This window comes from Gouania willdenowi, chromosome 15 (genome assembly GCF_900634775.1).
Source record: "Gouania willdenowi chromosome 15, fGouWil2.1, whole genome shotgun sequence".
In the NCBI taxonomy this organism is placed as follows: domain Eukaryota; kingdom Metazoa; phylum Chordata; class Actinopteri; order Blenniiformes; family Gobiesocidae; genus Gouania; species Gouania willdenowi.
In genome coordinates, this window is record NC_041058.1 from 34,310,418 (window position 1) to 34,328,643 (window position 18,226).

The 18,226-nt window shown below is 37.0% G+C and overlaps 1 protein-coding gene and 1 long non-coding RNA gene across 6 annotated transcripts in view; one reads left to right on the forward strand and one right to left on the reverse strand.

Moving 5' to 3' along the window:
* Nucleotides 1-18,226, forward strand: part of fbxw4 (F-box and WD repeat domain containing 4) — a 79,755-nt gene that overhangs the window by 28,442 nt on the left and 33,087 nt on the right. For all 4 annotated transcript variants that reach the window (XM_028468144.1, XM_028468145.1, XM_028468146.1 and 1 more), the window contains exon 6: nucleotides 13,697-13,762. In XM_028468144.1, coding sequence (XP_028323945.1) covers nucleotides 13,697-13,762 — 66 coding nt within the window. The remainder of the gene's footprint in view (nucleotides 1-13,696; nucleotides 13,763-18,226) is intronic.
* LOC114476549 (uncharacterized) lies at nucleotides 2,317-5,968 on the reverse strand. Of its 2 annotated transcripts, XR_003675609.1 has the most exons (4): nucleotides 5,878-5,968; nucleotides 4,857-4,951; nucleotides 3,332-3,564; nucleotides 2,317-2,408 (listed from the first exon to the last, which is right to left on the reverse strand). It is a non-coding gene; the product is annotated as an uncharacterized LOC114476549 (long non-coding RNA). The 2 variants fall into 2 exon arrangements; XR_003675608.1 differs by lacking the exon at nucleotides 2,317-2,408 and having other exon boundaries at nucleotides 3,243-3,564.

The following is an 18,226-nucleotide window of genomic DNA, read 5'->3' on the forward strand; positions in this document are numbered from 1 at the left end:
GTTTTTGTTTATTTTTCTCTCATTTTGTGTGTTTTCAGAGTTATTTTGTGTATTTATTTATGTTTTTCTGTCCGTTTTTATTTGTTGCATTAGTTTAGGGGGCTGCACAAAATTAGACTGATGCGGCCCCCTTACCAACAGTTGCCCATCTTCTTCATCTTCTTGTTTGAAGTGAACAGCCTTTTTTTTTCTCTTCAAAACGCGTTTCCATATAAGCATCGCACAATTTATCAAGCCTTATTAAACGTTTAACTGTGCTATCCTGATGTGAGTCATTTTAATAATTATTTGGAGCTTTTCCAGATCTCATTTATCCTTAGTTACCTCAAAACAATGCGGTGTCACAGTATTACATTTAAAGCCTTAAATTGTTTTGTGGTATTCCAATTTCCATTTCATTTCATTCAAAAAATTACAAAGATAATTAAAAAAGAAAGAATAATATTGACAACTTTGCTTCAGTAAGTGAATTCTGTTTTTTCCCTGTTCGTTTTTGCATCATCACGGAAAATCAGAGCTCCATAAGAGACTGTGATTGGATTAATATTGCGTGGGTATTATTTCTATGATGTGCTGATATCAATTGTTACTACACTCTAAAAAAAAATACAAAGGCTCCACTTAATTAAATTAAGGTAACAATTTGCATCAATCTTTTTAATAAATTTCAACTAAAATTTTTCAGTAAATCCAACAAGACTTTTAATGTTAGAAACTCAGTTAATTAAGCTGAACCAACTTAATTTTAATAAAATGGTTCATGTTAAATTAAGGTATCATTTTACTTAATTTAAGCTATTCCAGCTCATTTGTTTTGCATTTCTCATCACAAATATCATTTCAAATTGTTTCCTCAATTTCTTATCAATAACATTCATTTTATTAACATTAATACAGTTCAGTCAGTTTAATGGTCAAACGGGTTTATTGTATATAAATGCCAACCATCAAATAAACATGGAGGAGCTCCAAATGAAGACACAAAGGTCAAATATTTGCAGGAGTTTGCTGTTAAACACACACACACAAAAAAAAACTTAAATTCAAATTAATATTTGAATTTTGGAAGACTGATCCCCTAAACTAAATTCAATGTGTCACTCTCTGCATGTTAAATAACAAAAATAAGGAAACACAACACTTGTCATGATAAAAGGAATGCATAAAACAATGTTGCTGGTGTTTGGAAAAAAAATACATCAATTGGCTATACTGGGTGTATCTAATCAATAACCAACTGGGAACAATAGAGGTGCTGTATGTTGCACCAAAAACCAACACAAATATAACAGTGCAACATTTGTGAAATTAGAACGCAGCTTACATTTTAGAACAACAGTTTACTTTTTAAAGACATTACCTTGGGACTAGCTCGCAGAGCATCCAGCTCAACGAAGATCTTTTGAAATGCCTCAAAAGTGCTCTTTAGTTCTTTTGGGTTGCTCAGGTTGAATGCATATATTAGTCCCATGAGCAAGGCACATGCTCTCGGGACAGTCAGGCCATCCAGGACTTCTGCTCCCTCAATCACCACCCTTGCGTTGGCTGGTTCAGATGCCCTAACCCTAACCCTAACCCAATATTCATCACTTCATCACCATCCTGGTATAAGTAGGTCAGAATCAATGTCAGTGTTTTTTGTCATATATAAAAACGACAAAAATGCAGCGTATCTGAACTTAAGGGATAACTTCAGGATTAAACCTGGGTTTAGGGAATGCCATTTAGTAGCAAAACAAACAATATTAATGGCATACTTTAAACACAAACACTGCCCACAAAGCCCAGTTCAAACTTACTTTTGCTTTCAGACAAAAACAAAACTTACTGAATATATCACAAATTGTCCTGATTCTAGTTATTATTCAGTTGCACTGTCTACCATCCCTAAACACAGCCCAGGTTAAATCCTGAAGTTATCAGTAGAACTGTTGGATTTACCTACCAACTGTTCTTTGAAGAGATCCTCCTCCTGTTCTCTCAGGTACACCATTACGCTACGGATTGCAGCTTCTCTCCTCCTTTCTACAGACTGTTCCTGTAAATAATACAAGAAAATGGAATTTAAAAAACAAATCTTTAAAAAGAAATGTGCAAATCAAAAAATATAACTTTTATTCATTATTGTATATTCTTTCGTTTTGGAAGTGTTGAATAATGACAATTTTAAATACAAATCTATTATGTATTTTTTTCTGATTTATTTAACTAACTTTTTTGTATTTTAAATGAACTGTTACATGTATTTATACCTCCAGCAGCATGTTCTTTATGTGCTGAATGTTCCTTTTTGCAGCACCTCCTCTTGAGGACACCAAGGCCATTATTTTTGGGGTATACTGGTCCAGTTTTGCCATAAATGTTGTCTCAAGACCAACAGTGGTGATCCTTCTGAATTCTTCATTTATCTGTATAAAACACAAAAACAAATAAAAGGGCGCGATTTGTTAATGTAGAAAATTGACTGACATTGCACATACCGCAAACAATTTTCTGAAACAATATTAACCTGCGTTGTATCGAAAAGAGCAGGCCATCGGTCTGTTAAGTCACTGATTGGTGGTGCTTCATTGGCAACTTCCTGCCTGCGAATGGAGAATGTCTTTGCCATTTTCTCACTGATGACCAGGCTGTTGTTCCTCTTCTTTACTTCATCAAGGAGTTCTAATCTTACATGTTCCAAAGTTCCTTCCGTTTCTCCTTGTGGGTGAGGAGGTAAATAGTTCACCTCTGCTCTTTTTGGCTTTTTGATATTCTTTGCAGGTGCTTTCTCATGTGCTTGCTTCTTTTTAAGAGAGTTCACATCAAGCTCAGGGCATCCAAGCCCTCTCAATTTAGATCTATAGCCAGCCATTTTATATTTCAATCTTTGCTGCCATCCATAGCATCCGTTATATGAACCTGGTTCTTTAAGGCAAGGATGCTTCTGAATCAGTGCCTCAGCAACATCGTTCAACTGCACACTTGTGGGGTAGGCAACATACAGAAAGATGCTTTCAGCCAGCTTCTCAAGGATGTCTGAAAGGATTGTGGCAAAGCTGAGCTGAATTCCATCCTTTTTGAAAGCTTCATTTCCTGAGGCCAGCACATGCTCTGTGTTATAGGCAAAAGTAGGTACTGGAAATTTAGTGGGCCAACGCTGTGTACGCTGAGTAACACGTTCAGGTGATGAAAGAATCAGTGTGTCTTGCGATCCAGAAGAGCAGCTGCTGCTAGCAGGATGGACAGAGTTTTCTGAATTAGGGAGCGAGGTTACTAATACACTTTCAAAAGAACTGTCCACATCAGTAAAGGTCAGAGTAACTGCAGGAGGTTCAACAATGTGAACTACCTTAATGGTGTCTTTGTCTTTGATGTCACTTGTTGATGTAAGAGAAAAATATTCCTCTCCAAAGTCAGCATCCTTATAATGCAAGGTAAACTTTCCATCAAGCCCAAATTTCTCTCTCACAATAGACTCAAGTTCATCCACAGTATCAGGGATTCCATGAGGTAAATCCAGTTTGCGAATTTTGTGGTCCTGAAGAATGATCTGAAGTTTGACTTGAGAAGACATCAGGGTATCTATAAGAGAAAACATTACATCAGTTTGGGTTATAGAATGCGTGCAGACACATCACATAAACATTCAGTCTGGGAGAAAAATATGACCACTAAAAAGTCCTCTAGATAAATACAAGCTTTGGACTTAGACTTTTCATCACATTTATCATAAAAACTAGTATGCTGAGAGGTTTTTACATTACACTGTGACATTTCCTCATCATCAAACTTTGCAGCAAGTGTTATGTTTGTGTCCATAAGAATACTTCTACAGACTCTACTGCAAAAGATCCTATATGTCTGCTTATACTAATGACTACATGTTGAATATATTTATGTCTATGTCTAAATGACAAGAATAGGAAGAAAGCTTTGTTCACATTAACATTTACCTCTGAAGAATAATGTAATAAAAATAAAGCTACAAAGTTTACCATCTTGATGTAAATATGAGATCCATAATACTGAGATCGACAACTACAACTCAGATTACGTTTTTACATCTCCATATTAGTAGAGTCATGAAGAGCCAAACATCCTCTCCTCCTCAGCGAGAATCAATGTGGTCTGGGTTTAAAAGTCATACCATGCTTCTGGCAAATCGAGACACTGGTATTGCCCCATGTTTGATGGTATGCTTCAAAGCGCATAGTCCACAAAGACACAAGTGGACCAAAAGCCTTTATCAGGTGTGGGTAGTGTTCGAGAAAATGATGCTTCGGAATAAGTCTTTCCTGAGGGAAAACTTCCAGGAATCTGTGCCGATGCTCAGAAATCTTGCTGTCAAGGAAACAAATAGTGAGGTCTGTATGAACAGGAGAAAGGACAAGCTCAACTATGTCCTTAAGGTTCAGAAGGATCAGCCATGCTGGTTCATTCTCCGGGATTCTTTCTCCAACTATCAAAGGAAGGAGGCGAAGCAAAGCCCAGTTTTCATGGGCATTCCCACCAACAGTTTTCCTTGCAGCAAAAGTCAGTGGAACTGGTTGTGGTGCATCCGTTCTATCTGCCCATCTGTATGGGAACTCTTTGATTAAGTTATTTAATTCATCGAGTGTGAAATATTTCTCTTTGATTAAGGCATTTAGGCATAGTGCTAACTCTAAAGGCACAATATCTTCAAATAGATCATGTAGCAAATCAGGTGGGTAGCCAGATAAAACATTGAAGTATTTTAGTTTGTCAGTCAGTGGGCACTGTCTCTTTACTCCATAACAATGAGATGCACTTGTATCTCTCTGCGCTGTCTGAACATGCACCTTGTGCTCTTGTGTTGTCCGAGGACAAAATGCTCCTGTTTTAACTTCACTCACCTGGAATTGGGATCTTTCACCAAGACAGAACCTGCAGACGTGTGTACTTGAGAAGCTCTCCACAAACCCTCCGATAGAGTGGGCACCTAGGTTATCTGCAACGACACAATACACAGTACCTTTGACTCGAAGACCTAGTAAAGGAATGTAAAGCCCATCTTCTTCTAGGCTGGCAAGGTCTTTTAGCAGTGGTTCTAACACAGCACTATAGCCAAATTTTTTAACATCAGCCTTGCAGAGAATGGCAAGGTAGATTGATGTCAGCGAGGATCTGAGCAATGGTGGCACATTAGCTAAAACCCAATACACAGCAGTAATTCTGTGTTTTTTTCTTGATGTGCCAAGTGGATTACACACTTCAAAATCATCCACATACAGAATGAGAGAAATGGATGGAATGTTTTCTGATAACAATGTATTGTTTTTAAAATGTATGCCATCATGAAATTATTTGTAGAAGTGAGTATCAGACCTGCTGTCTGCTTCAGAGCTATGTCTGAGCAAATCCTGGATCTCTTTCTTCTTCAAAACCTCATGTAAGGACTTTAAAATAGGTACATATTGGAAACTTCTTTTCTCCCTAGCAGTGAGAATGTACTCTATAGGTTCCACCATGGAAAAATGCTCCTTGAAATACTCTCTTCTTTTGTAGGAGGTGGACAGAGGAGCATTATGTCCTAGAGCTAATGTAATTGGGTTAGATTTACATAGGTCTGTCGCCATCTCTGAGATGATAAAATCATCAACCTCACAATTATGCTTCTTTAAGCATGACCGTAAAATATCTTTTAAAAGAGGACCTGAAGCTGATGAAGAAATAAAGTGAAGTTCTTCCACTAACTCATCAATACACCTTTGTGGTACATTGAATAAGCTCTCCATTTTCAGCAGCAGGTGGGCAACATTTTTTTCAATTAAGTATGGCAGTTCTCTCATTTCTTCATCTTCAGGATCTTCACTCACTGTACCCTCCATATCCTCCTCAATAGGATCGTCTCCTGTATTTGAAGGATTAACAAACCTCTGCAAGAGCTCAGGCCTGAAGTCATCCAGGGAATGAGGAGTGTGTTTCCGGCTCCTATGAGAGGCAAATGTTCCATAAATGTTTGTTTTCAAAGAGCAATTTTCAAAAACACAAGACACGGTATCCTGCTTTTTTAAATGATGGCCAATGTGTTCAAAGTATTCTCTTTCTGTGGAGATTGTGTTTAAAGAACAACATGAACATTTAAAGGACAGAACTTCTGTGCGTGTCCCTGTCTCATGTGTTGAATGGCTTCTTGACAGATGGGTTCTCAGGCTGCCCCATGTTTTAAACGAGCAATAACACTCCCAATAGAGGCAAGGGAGAAATTCTCCACCATGACCATGTCTAAGTCTATAATGCTTTAAAAGATCAGTTCTTCTTGACACTTCAAATTTGCAAATTTTACAGGTCCAATTGTTTAGTATTTCAAAGCTATAGTGCTTTAAACCTGTGCAATATCGCATTTAGAAAAACTTGTAGCCTATGATGTGTTTCTAAATTGAATTTGGAAAAACTAAAAATTTGCTAGAAACCAACTGCAAGTGAATTTAACAAGAAAAAAATAATGAAAATGAAACAACAGAAGTTGTGTTGACTACACACACATTTCAATCATTCCTAACTTCAGAAAATGCTACGTGTTTCAAGAGCAAAACAGAAAAATACCCAGGCCTCCTGCAGCCTTACCAAAAGGAAACCTTTTCTATGACGTCTCTACAAGTAATGTCGGTGTTTTAACGCATTGCACATAAACACAGACCAACACGTATAAACTTAAAACTTAAATTTATCTCATAAAATAATTTGTTACAGGTTTAGTTGAGACCGTCAAGTGATTAGCTATCACCATGCAGAGTGGAGCTAACCTGTAGGTTAGCTTCTTCAATGTAGTGCAAACTTTAAATTTGGACCAAACAAAACACCAATCCCTCGTACCTTTGCAGCGACACAATTAACCTTTAATTAATTAAAATAATTCGGCTGCCTGCCACAGTAAACAAAAACACGAACCATGCAGCAGAAGACGTCTGTGTTTGGCGGTCACCTCGGCAGGAATAAACGGTTGGGGGGCGGTTGTGTCGCGGAGGGAAGTCACTGCTGAAGCAGCCAAGGGTCTACCATTTACAATCACGAAATTAGCTTCATATCAATTTTGTCTGTGTTAAAAAAAACAAATTCTTGTACCATTTGCTGATACAGTTAGTAGCGGTTATGAACAAAATAAATCAAAACAGGTATTTACCTTGTGATAATCCATAGGAACTCTTGTTTTCTTCTGATTTTTTAAATTTTCCAACAGGTGTTAACGGTCGCAGCCTCGCGCCTCTCTTCTTCTTCTTCTGTGGTTTATTGGCGGGTGGTGCTCATCAGAGAAATGTGCATTTTCCGCCACCTACTGTATCGGAGTATGAACCAGAGTTTTGTCCTTTTCTCTAAGTCATAATAATTTTAACTTCATTCAAAACATTACCCACATTAATCTCCATCCCCTGACGGTGTAAATCCTGAAGCATTGGCTCCTCTATGTATGTGATTGCACGATAAAAATCAGCTCAAGCTGCCACTAGGAAAGAACATCCTGTTTTTTTTCCTACAAAATAAAAGCTCATATTACTATGCACATGACCTGTGCTTTTGTTTTGAAATAAAGGATGTTTAATGTGGTCGGTCGTGATTTGAAAGTCTTACATAAATTCAGCCCTTAGACATTTACAAAAACATTTTGTCTTACTTATTTTACGTTTATTTATTTAAATTTATATTTTTCAGTTATTTATCATCTGCCAGTTGCCGGTTGTGATTCAGCTCAGACAATGAAGAAGGTGGAACTGATTTTGGGTTTGCCCTTTGGTCATGCAAACATTTTGTTGAAAATGTATACATATTTAAGTTGACAGTTTTTCTATATTTTCAGCTGGACCAACTTATTAAAATAAGTCATCAACTTGTTATAATAAGTCCATGTGACACATTTATGTTGAAAAAACTCCTGATTTTAAGCTCAACTAACTAACCCCATATTTTCAGCTGGACAAACTTATTAAAATAAGTTATCAACTTGTTATAATAAGTCCATGTAACAAATGTATTCTTTTATGTTGAAAAATCTCTTGATTTTAAGCTCAACTAACTAACCCCATGAATCATTTCTTAGAGTGTATGTTAAAAGTCATTTTGTGCATTTTTGTTATTCTGTGAATAATTTTCTGTTGTTTTTTTGTGTTTTGTGAGTTATTTTGCGTGTTTTTGTTCTTTATCCATCTATTTTGTATTTTTGGAGTCATTCAATTCAATATACAATATATATCAGTATAGCGCAATTTACAACAAAGTCATCTCAATGAGCTTATCAAAATATAAAATTTCATAAGAAAGAAAAAACCCAACAAGATCCACATGAACAAGTGTTTAGTGACAGTGGGAAGAAACAACTCCCTTTTAACAGGAAGAAATCTCCATTAGAACCAGATTCAGAGGTGGCAGCCATCTGCGTGGACTGGTTGTGGTTAGTGGACAGAAGGACCAACAGAACAGGATAGAGAGATAGAACATCAGAGTGTCTCAGACTAGTTGAGCTGTGAACCACAGATCAGGAAGTGACATCATCAGCTTCACGACACCTGAAACAGAGCAGAGAGAGAAGGATGAGGAGAAGACACTGACTGCAGAAAAACATGATACATTATTATCAAGTCAGCCTGTCTTGGCCTCGGACCTCACTCCCAGTGCCTAGTCAGCACTTATTATAAAGGTGATGAATCTCTTCCTGTTTATTGATAAGCTAACAGTGACTCTAAGGTCTGTAAATGTGAACGTTCACAGACGAACCCATGTTTGCTCTAGTGATTATGTTATGGTTTGACTGTAAATCATAACCAGCTACATCAGAATCATTGTCATCGGATGTGTTAGATTTGTGTTTACTTATGAATTGTTGTCATTATTTTGTGTATTTATTTTGTTGTTTTATGGGGTTTTGAAATTATTTTGTGTATCTTATTTTTCCTTTTGCTTATTTTTGTTATGTTTTATGCATTTTCACAATCATTTTATTTTTGTAGCCCATGGGCCTCCAGTTGCTTGTGTCTGGCATAGATCCTTTTTTTGTTGTCATTTAGCATATTTTTTTTGTCCTGTTGTTTTCCAATTATTTTTGACATTTTGTGTTTATGAGTTGTCGTTATTTTGTGTATTTTTTTGGTTATTTTTGTTACATTTTATGTATTTTTAGAATCATTTAGTTTTTAGTTGCTCATGTCCGGCATAGACATAGTTGTTGTGTAGTAATGTGAACTGTCGTGGCGGCTGATGATTGTGAGTTTGTGTTGTTTGTGTGGCTAGATTCCATTTGTGGACTTTGTTGATGTGACCTGCCAGAGCAGTCCTAAGATATGAGTGTAAGGTTACACAAATGGCAGCGGGAGCTCAGTGTGTTGCTAATGATGCGCTGGGGGAGGGTCTTTTGGGGGGTGGGTTGGCGATGGTGTTGGGTGGACGAAGGAGGGATGTCTCTGCTTATAATAAAAATGGTTGAGGTATAAACAGTTTATTCAGAGATATGAGTTTATGAAGCACACACGTGTATTTGTGTGTATATCTTCCGGGGGGCGGGGGGTATACACCTGTTCCATGAGTGAGAGCCTCTGACCTTAGCAACGTAGCAGCTAATGATATCAGATGATATGGGATGATGTGTTGGGCGAGGCCACGTTGATGTCCCAGCAGTACCAGCCCACTGAGGTGTGAGTAATGTGAGTAATGGAGAGTAATAGGGTCTAGTCAGCGAGTGTGACCGAAGCCCTATTGTATCCTGTGTCAGCGGGGTCAGAGGTCATGCACCGTGCATACTGGTCGCAGCCTTGCCTGACCCACTTGGACCATAAACGAGTTTAGCCAACACTAATTACTCTGGGATGGCTCTGTCTAACGGGCCTGACAGATGCTTCTATACCTCACTTATCTATCCAAGCACCTCTGTGACCCACACTACTCACTACACATTACTAACACACTGCCACTGTCAACTTCTATCTGTTCTTTTTACCTTCTCTGCTCCATCAAAGCTTGGAGAGGCTTTAAATGTTTCCCACGGAAGGAATTGTCGGCTTAAAACATGCAAATGAGTTATTTCAATAAATGGTCCATGCACTTTGGTCTAAAAAATTCTGTAATTTTTACCACTTGTTCCGTGAATATTCAATAGGCACACTGTAATTCCTTTTTGAGATATGGACAATTGGACAATTTAGTGAGGGGAGGGTATGTGTCCTTTTTTATCTTCTATGTTCATCTTCCAATATGTCTGTAACTCCATCACATAGAAAGGTAAATATGGTATAGTAATAAGCTCCACCCACTCTCTCAGAATATAGAAATAGATCTGCTATACATCCTATCTGGTGGACATGTCAGCTCCTCTAAATAGTCACAGTCAGTGTGTGTTTGGGTCTGGAACATGTTTGGGTCTTCAGTAAACTACTTAGCATATGTCTCAGCTCCCTGTAATGTGATCAGCTTAGAGCTATGAACATAGACTGTTCACATCACTACTGATTAGGGATGTAACGATTAATTGTAAGGCAATTAAAAATCGATTCATAGGTATCACGGTTGATATCAATTTTCTGACAATTGAATCGCAGTACTTTTTTTAACCAGCAGAGGGCGCTATCCGGAAGTGTTGGCGGCGGGCGGAGTCTGCTAATACTTTCTTTCTGGCCACCTTCTACTCTTAAACATGTTCATAAATGATTCCTTACCCCTTTAGCACCGAAAGAATATCTGTAATATTACTTGAATATCTGTAAAAGTCACGTTTTTCTATTAGCTCTGTCTGCTAGCATAGCTTCTCTTCTTCACTGCAAGATATCTGCATGCCAACCGACCACTGTGTTACCAACGCCCTCTGCTGGTCCAAACAAATACGACGTAAATCAGTGCAATGACGGGTTTTTTTTTTTTTTTTTAAAGTCCAATTGTTAAGGCACAAAATACATTTTCAGTTGCACTTTTAAAAGAAAAAGAACTATTATGCCGTTTTGCATTGTTTATTATAGAGCCAGAATTTAAATTAATAGGCTTCATTTTCAGTTGTATTATTCCTTTATTTATTTAATTCAAGATTTATTTTTAGTTAAATTGCATTGTTTTGAATAGTTTATCAAGGAATTCTTTTGACAATGAAAAATAAAAGGAAAATAATACAGTATTTTCTTGTTTTTTTCCCAAAAAAAAATTTGTCTACAGTGTCATTTTGTAAATGAAAAAAATCGTGAGAGAATCGTATCGTGAACCCAGTATCGTGAATCGAATCGTATCGGGAGTTGAGTGAATCGTTACATCCCTACTACTGATTAGTCACAGATATGTGTTGGTTCTAGGGTAAAATATCACTCTCTCTTGGGATATAAAACATTTTTTTTTTATGCGACTTTTTCATTTTTCATTTGGACTCCTACTTTGGATTCTTTCATTAAGTCAGTAAAACAAAATAATCACAGTTTGTTATTTTGATTTGGTTTTAAAACAGAATAACCAAAGAATGAAGGGTACATGGATTGAATTTCATTATAAATGAGATAAATTAATTGCATACAACAACATTAATAAAGTGACCCACATGCACAAATATACAGTATAAAATATCAGCTATTGTTGCCTTTTTTAATGTGTAAATCAGGGATGGGCATCTCTATGACAACGGGGGCCACAAAAATGTGATTGTATCTGATCCGAGGGCCACGTTATCAACATTTACTGTATGTCAGGCTCAGTATTTAGAATAAGGACCAATCTGAGCATTAATTAATACAGGGGTGGGGTTTGTTTTTTTGCCTTTGTGGTTTTGTTGTTTTGTCAGTTTGTGTGTGTTTTGAGTCTTTATGTGCATGTGTATTTGTTATTTTTTGTGTTCTTGGTGTAATTGTGTGTATTTTTCTGTCATTTTCTGCATTTATGTTGTCGTTTTGTGCGTTTTAGGGGTCACTTTCTGTATTTTTGTGGTTGCGTTTTTGTGTAATTTTGTTGTTGGTTTGTGTCTTCGGTTCTATTCTGTAATTTTTTGTATTTTTTGTGTTTTCATAGTCATTTTGTTTGTTTAAGTGGTTGTTGTGTCTGTCTTTCTGTCATTTTGTGTTTTATGAGACATTTTGTGTATTTTCGTGTACTTTATGCGTTTTGCTATTGCTTGGTCTTTATATTCTTTCCAACTTCTTGAAATTTTTTGGGTCCGCACAAAATTAGACCAAGGGGCCCATGTCTGGTGTAAATACTATTACTGAAGCAGATTCTAGTGGTGATGTATTCAATTTAATGTGTTTGTAAGGAACCTGTTTACACTTGTTTTTTTTTATTGATGGTAATTTTTATTGAATTTTTTTTGTTACCATGAAAAATACGATTTCTTATTGTCCATCGAATGGTCAGGTTTTTTTTTTTTCTCTCTCTCTCTCTCTCTCTCTCTCTCTCTCTCTCTCTCTCTCTCTCTCTCTCTCTCTCTCTCTCTCTCTCATATATTCTGTTATACGTCCCACACACTAGTAAAGTCATGCATCTGTTAATACACCTAGGGTTAATAGTTGGTCCTCCCTCCTGTCCGTCATCCCTGTAGGAGGGCAGTAAGCCTCCATCCTAGCAGAGCCCCCTGCTACCAGGACCCCTAGTCACTAACCCACCCTTTCCATAGAGGCCCAGACAATACCCACACACCCAGTAACACCCAGTAACCCTCTCCCACACAACACTTCTTTTCCTCCCTCCTCCTCATCTTAGCATGCACGCTATTTCCTGCAAACTCATCTGGTTCATGGTCCTGGAGGGGGTCTACTGGGGTCTATGTCCAGGTCTTCACACACAGTTCTTGGGACTACTGCTTTAGGGATGATTGTGGTCGTCTACAGCAGTGGTTCTCAAGCTTTTTGGGGTCAAGTCCCCCTTTGTCCAACTGCAACTTTTAGCTTAGAAAATTATTTAAAAACATCTATAGATCATGGAATGAATGAGTGATAACTCATTTTAAAGAATCTCATGTTGTAATTAAGTGGAAATAAACAGTATTTAGTGCAGTGGTTCCCAACCTTTTTTGGATCGTGACCCTATTTTGATATCAAGAATTTCTGGTGACCATCTTTTTTCCCCTAGAATTCATTTTTTATCATGTTTGAGCTCAGAAATGTATTTATTTATTTTCTATTGCATTTTAATTGCCCGAGATTTCTATTTCACAAAGTCAAAGTATAGAAATTCAGTTGTTTTGATTTAAAAAACAAAGAATAATTATATTTCAAAAATCTATTTTAATTTTTTAGAAATTTCTGGCAACCCCATTGAAACTCCAGACAACCCCACATAGGGTCCGGACCCCAAGGTTGAGAAACACTGTTTTAGTGGCTCCTGAATAGATTTATTTCTATAGTTTTTATCATTTCTGGTCATGTCACACCTGGGGTGAGACCAACACTGACAATTTACTGTATTTGTTATTGTTTTCCTCTTTCTTAAGTAGCCTACCCCCTGTAGTGCCATTGCGTACCCCTAGGGGTACACGTACCACATTTGAGAAATACTGGTCAACACAACAGTGCCTGAACGGTTATTACTAGTGGTGGGACTTTAAAATAATCTAATTAATTATAGATTGTGATCCTAATTTATCTCCTAACAATATTTGACACGAGAAGCAACAATTTCCAATTGAAATGGATTTTGCTATTTGACTGAATGAATGAGCTGAAACCACTATATCTTCCTCCTGTGAGAACCCACCCATGTGTACCGTATATTTAACATTTTCCTCTTTCTGTGCTGTGTGCAGGTCCTTTGTTACAGGCACCGCCTGCTGTCAGAACTACTCTCCTCTGCGTCTGTGGGATGTTGAGCGGTGAGTAAACTGCTTAAATTCACTTCAAGACCTGAACCTAATGTGATATAAAGATATGTAACGTAGTGTGATATAAAAACATCTACCTTATGATAAACCATCTATGATTTATATCTCTAATTTAATGTGCGTGGTCTTATTCTCACTCTTTAGCTAAAATATGATGACGCTAATCTCCTTAAAGCTACGCTAATACTTTGCAGTAGCACGTTTACTTCACCCAGAGATGTTAGTTTACACCAGAGGTTCTCAACCTGTTCAGCCTGTGACCCTCAAAATAAAGGTTCCAGAGAGCGGGGACCCCCACTGTAGCTGAAGGTGGTTGAACACAGACGTGAACATTGAAGAACAGTCATGTGGAGACAGGACCATCTATAAGGGGGAATAAAGGGGAGAGATTTTTGGGGTCCATCCATAAAGTCAGTAAAATGATGGTCTATTGTTCTATGAATCTGTGATAACCACATTTATTTATTCATCTGAATAATATCCACTGTTATCCAGGAACGTTTATTATTATTATAGTCATCTTAAAGATGGAAATCATGGTTTTAATCACTAATAAAATGGTTCAAAGTGACCAAAAATAGTCATAAAGGTCATGAAATGGAATGAAAATGTAGGAAAAACTAGTTTAAAATGGAAAACATAGAGCATTACAAATGGTGAATGTGGTTCAAATGGCAAAAATAAACATAAAATGTGATGAAAAGAGGACCAACAATAATTGGTCAACGTATGCAACAAAATAGAAAAACAGGATGCAAGAAACATGTCCCCCTTCACTAAAATGTTCATATCTCAAAAAGTATTGATCTGACTATTGAATTATCACTGAACAATTGGTAAAAAAAATGTTTAGACGAGTGGTGAAATGACATGAAATGATCCTTTGTCTTTTTCTGTACAAAAGTGATCATTGGCAGATTTGTAGCGACTATAATTTTGTGCGTGGAGATTTGACTTTTCTTATAAACGCAATAATGGACAAAGAAGTTCTCTGATAGTGTTGACTGGTACCATCCAAGGTGCTTTGTTACTTTGCACATTAATTAAACACAGAAATTGGTGAAAATAAACAATAAATGTGGTGAAAAGAAGTTAAAAGTGACAATAATTGGTCAACATATGCAAAATTAGGATGGGCAAGTAGTGGAAAGGGTTTATAAGTGCTGAAAATGTCTTAAGAGGTATTCCATTTTGATGAAGTGTCAGAAATGGGAGTAAGTACTAAAAATGCATTAAAAGGAACAAAAATACGGCAAGAAAAAGTGATGAAAATAGGTTAAAAATGTCAAGTTTGGTGTAATTGCAGAAAACAGGTAAAAATAAGCAAAAATGGACTCAAATTGTTCAAAAAGTATTCTTAGTTTCTTAGAGGCATCTGCGACCCCCTCCCAGTGTCGGGTGACTCCAAGGTTGAGAACCCCTCAGTGTTATATTTGGGTTACTTTCTTTAAAAGTCCTTGTGGAGCAGGAAAAACAGGCTGCTGAAGATCACGTTTATTCGTGGTCTTCAGCCACTGAAGCCACCATTTTAGCGATTTGTTTTTTTCTCCTCCCTTTAACTAATTCAGTGCCAATGACATAATATTATGTCAATTACATTTTTTCACAGAGATTACTAAAATACACCCTGGCAGAGGTCCCTCATCAATATCTAAGTTTAGTGTGATGTAGTGACCAACTGGTGCCCTGAAGATGTCAGCAGCACACCTTTCGATGTGAGATTTGCCACTGATGCTAGCATTAGCTAAAGAGGAAGAAATAGGGACAAGAGAGATTATGGCGCTACAGAGTGATATTGTGACGTACTAACACAGAACATGTGTGGACCTGAGTGGATTATTGATAATGTTTTGATCAAGAGATAAAACCATCAACTAACCAGGCCAAACGGGTCATCGCTGGGTGTCGGGAGGAAGAGGAAGTTACGTCTGTGTGATTGACGGGGGGAGGAGATACAAAATAAAGTAAGCAAAACATTCAAATGTGAGTCAGATAGTAAAATAATAATATTTTGCCATCAAAAGCCTCGTCTCCGTGTTGTTTTTGTTTTTTTTATTAGAAGGAAACCAATGTTCAGATGTTATAGTTTTCAATAAAGCAAAAAAACTGCTGTCTGTTTTCTCAGCTTTTTGCTCTGAAACTGGTGATTTGTGTAAAACTTGCTCTATTCAACTTCTGATTACAGAAGAACTAAACAGGCTACAAACAAATGTTTTTTCTGATGAAAGTAGAGACTTTAATCTTTCAGAATCTGGTGTCAGATTTCAGATTGTCATATTAGAAAATATTCTGTGGGTCTTTAAGAATCAGTCAAAATGCTCTAAAACGGCTGGTACTGAATGAGTTAACAAAGACTTGTGACAAACATTACCTGACTGAAGTGCTCGTATTATGTATGAGTGTTTTATAGAGCTTGCAATAAAGTTCACCCTAGTGTGTTTCTTTAATTTGATTTCAGTGTTTTTATCATTAGTAAGAAGTTTGTCATCTTGTTTGAACCAATAGATTGAGGCTGTACTCACACTGGCAACCAGGGCCGTTCCTAACCAGCTCTGTACATGTGTGAAACCATGGGGGGCCATTGTCTGGCCTGCGTCGGTGTGAACTGCACCACAGGGGGGGTTAACGGACCGATGGTCCTGCTAGAAGAGGTGGTCCAAACAGTGTGCCAGACTGGCACGGTTGGCCGCGCATGCACACGCACAACTCGACTCGACCCGCGCGCAAAATGTGATGACGTTGGTACCGCGCGACGCTTTACGGCACATAAACATCCGCAATCCGCAATGATAGCGGTGTCAGAAGTGCTCGTTAGCTGATGAAAAGTTCAGAGTTGGCGTTTCCTGATATATATGAACAACACCACAGAGAACTCATGGAGGAAGAGGACACCATGACCGTCAGGACTTCTCTTTGTTCAGATTAAACATTGGAAGTACAAGGATGGGAATATTATGACAGCAGAACCTGGAACAAGACTGCAAATTGTTGCAACTATTTATTTATTTTTAATCTTATTTTATTTCTCTTCTTAGGTCGTGTCGTGTTAGTGCACATGTGGCAATACCAATTATCAGTATGTGGAGTTCCTGTTAGTCCTGCACAACTATAATGAATTGCTCAGAAATCTACATGTGTCCTGTTCTCAAAATACCAGTAATATGTTACACATTTCAGCCGTAAAATGTCCCATTTCTATATTTTTTGGTTTATATGGGTTAATATACCAGTAATGTGTTTATATGTATGTTTATACCCTCAAAATTACCATGGAATTATGGGTTTTACTCGGACCCCTCATCATCACGTCTCTGCAGAAGAAGACCCTCCGCTGCACCTCAGTACTTTAACAACTCACTAATTTCATAATTTAAATAAACTATTTCTACCTTTGTTTTTCTGTTTGCATGTCGTTTGCTTTGTATTTAATAAAATAGTTTCTCCAACAGTTAAATCTACACATTTATACTGTATATAATAGACATACAGGATGATGTGTAACAATAATCAGTAAAATTAGCTGTAAACACATTTTGTAGAACTAAATATAAGGTTATGCTGTGAACAGAAAGAAAGGAAGACGAGCCAGATAATTATAAACTTTAGAATATAATACAATCATAACTTTTAATCATAAATATGACTCTTCTCAAAACAACAAACTTTGATATCTTTGTCACACAATATCTAAGCTTCCAGTGAATAATTTACAAAAAAAAAAAAAAAAGTTCACTGATTACATTGAGATCTCAATGTAATCATCAGTGAACTTTTTTTTATTTGTAAATTATTCACTGGAAGCTTCTCTGGTGGTGTGTGCAGTGGTTATTATTATTATTATTATTATTGTATGAAGCCAACATTACTGCAGCTCTGCACATCATTGTTGTCCTGTTAAAGTATTTTTAAGACTTAAAAACAATCTGAAATTAGTGATGACTCAAGTAAATCACCTTTATTATGCATTATAACAATCTGTTCCTTAAGTCTCTAAATTATTGAAACAATTAAAAACAAAAATAAAATTACAGAAAATTAAATAATCATTTAATATACATTTCAATAAATAAGTGCATCCCATTCTGTCTGTTGTCTGTAGAAGTGATGGGTCTAGACCTGATGATGGAAACTAGGATCAGCTCATGGTTTTAATGTCCAGGGAGGGGCGTGGCCACTCTGCATGGACTTAAAGAAGAAGAAATAAAAGAAGAGTTACATAATGTCATGTTCATCAAAAGGAAAACTGAAAGTGATGGAGATAAATATGATCAGATGGACACAGACACACAAAGTTTAAACAAACACACAAATACTCTGTCCTAAACTGTCTCACACATTAAAAGCATCTATTTACACTTATATTAATGTACACAAAGGCTAGCTCCACAAAATCAGAACGACATTTATTGATCCAGAAATTAAACTGATCTTACCTTTATAGGCTCAGTTTCCTCC